This window comes from Ixodes scapularis, unplaced genomic scaffold (genome assembly GCF_016920785.2).
Source record: "Ixodes scapularis isolate PalLabHiFi unplaced genomic scaffold, ASM1692078v2 PGA_scaffold8__174_contigs__length_109621045, whole genome shotgun sequence".
Taxonomy (NCBI): Eukaryota; Metazoa; Arthropoda; class Arachnida; order Ixodida; family Ixodidae; genus Ixodes; species Ixodes scapularis.
Genome location: NW_024609883.1, coordinates 98,161,235 through 98,163,065, shown reverse-complemented (window position 1 = coordinate 98,163,065; position 1,831 = coordinate 98,161,235). Strand labels below are relative to the sequence as shown.

General features: G+C 52.0%; 1 protein-coding gene across 1 annotated transcript; it reads left to right on the top strand.

The window, feature by feature from the left end:
• The first annotated feature begins 348 nt into the window (after nt 1–348).
• LOC121833638 lies at nt 349–1,503 on the top strand. Its single transcript, XM_042287073.1, has 2 exons — nt 349–403; nt 535–1,503. The coding sequence occupies exon 2, from the start codon at nt 535–537 to the stop codon at nt 1,501–1,503; it is 969 nt and encodes a 322-aa protein (XP_042143007.1). The 5' UTR covers nt 349–403.
• Nucleotides 1,504–1,831: the final 328 nt, after the last annotated feature.

Below are 1,831 nucleotides of genomic sequence, written 5' to 3'. Positions count from 1 at the left end.
AACAACTTGAACTTACATAAAATGATAGTGTAGGTCAGCTTTTTGCAACAGGGTTCATCACGTAGTGCCCTTTGCGAAACAAGCTATTGTTGTTTTCGGCCACCCCATAGGTTATATTTCGAACCTGGTATACTCAACGTCCCAACACACAAAGATAATTTGTTCCCTACCGTCTGCACTTCCGCTGTTTCGGGAACTTCACTATGAATTGCAAAAATAACTCTGAATACAGGGGGATCGGTGGCCGGGAGAAAGAAGAAGACGCCGTTCGAAACGGTCGTGTTTTCAATGCTCTCCAGTGAAAACGCACCGGCCACTGGCCGGGGAACTGCTGAGGCTTCGGCCAGTACCACCGAAATGACGACTGAAGAGTACCGGACCGTACTTCCCCGTCTACCGACAGGTAATTTGAGTCTTAATTCTGTCTTTCTACACGGAGATCTCGCCGCGCGGCCATACCGAGCAACAGACTTCCGAGACGCTTTGCGGGACGTGGTTGACATCCAGGATATCATCGGAATCGGCCAATTCCAGATGAGTCACGTCTGGATGGTGACCTGTGCAAGCGCTTTGGCCAAGGCCAAACTTGTGACCAAAGCAGAGCTCCGCGTAAAGGGGCGCCGATGCCTAATCATCGACCCGGACACCAGAGACGTCAAACTGAAACTTCTTTGGCTACCAGTTCACATGGACAACCAGCGTATCGAAGAAGCACTGGCGCCTTTTGGCACGGTCCGTTCGATTGTTAGAGAAAAATGGCGCTGCGCCGGAATGGAGCAGATGGAGACGCTAAACAAAGAAGTTACGTTGACCCTTCACGAGGGAATGAACGCGAGCCAGATACCGCACCAGCTCACAGTGTTCGGCTGTCGAAGCTTGGTGCTCGTGCCTGGCCGCCCTCCACTGTGTCTACGATGCTACCGAATCGGTCACATTCGTCGCGAGTGTAGGACCCAAAGATGCGGTGAATGCCGACGTTATGGTCATGCAACAAGTGAGTGCGTCACCACCTATGCGGACAAGCTCCGACAAGCAAGAAGCCCAGCTGAAGATGTCGTTTTAGAACACCTAATGGACATAAGCGAAGTGGTCGATGCAACAGGAGAAGTCATCCCTTCCAGCACCACTTCAGGGGTACAGCTGACGGCCCCACTGCACCCACCACCTGACGTCAACCCTGAGTCGGCGACGATCACCACTGAATCTGAAAAGCCTGAATCGCTTTTGCAAGACAGCGAATTCCCTCCTTTAAGTACGACGTCAACGGTTGCTTCACAGGATTCATTACATCGACGAGAGCGCTCGACCGCGTCCAGTGGAACATCTGTCAAACGACCCGCCCCAACATCGGAAAAATCGTCTCAGTCGTCTACCACGGATGCCGCGATCGGCCACAACAGCGACGAGAGAGGCGACGCAAAACGCAGGCCAGCTGAGGTGTGTGAGCACCATTACAATAAGGCCACACGACCTGCTGAGGACGGTGATGAACTACCCCCTTAGCTAACACCTCCCTGGCATTTCCTCCCCTGAGCTTCGCTACTATCAACGTCAGAGGACTGTGTTCGCGTGCACGTCAGTCCCAACTGTATAGGGTCCTCTCAAAGGAACAGATTGACTTTGTTGCCGTCCAGGAGACAAAGATATCGTCCGACGAGGACACAGCTCGTGCATTGGACCCTTTCCTCTCGAGTTATGAGGTATGTGTGAGCCATGCGGATGGCTTGTCGGGAGGGTGCCTTTTATTCTTAAAGAAGAGACTAGAATACTCGTCATTTTCACATGCTGTGGATGATAAGGGCAGGTTCATATGCTGTGATTTTTTCTTAAA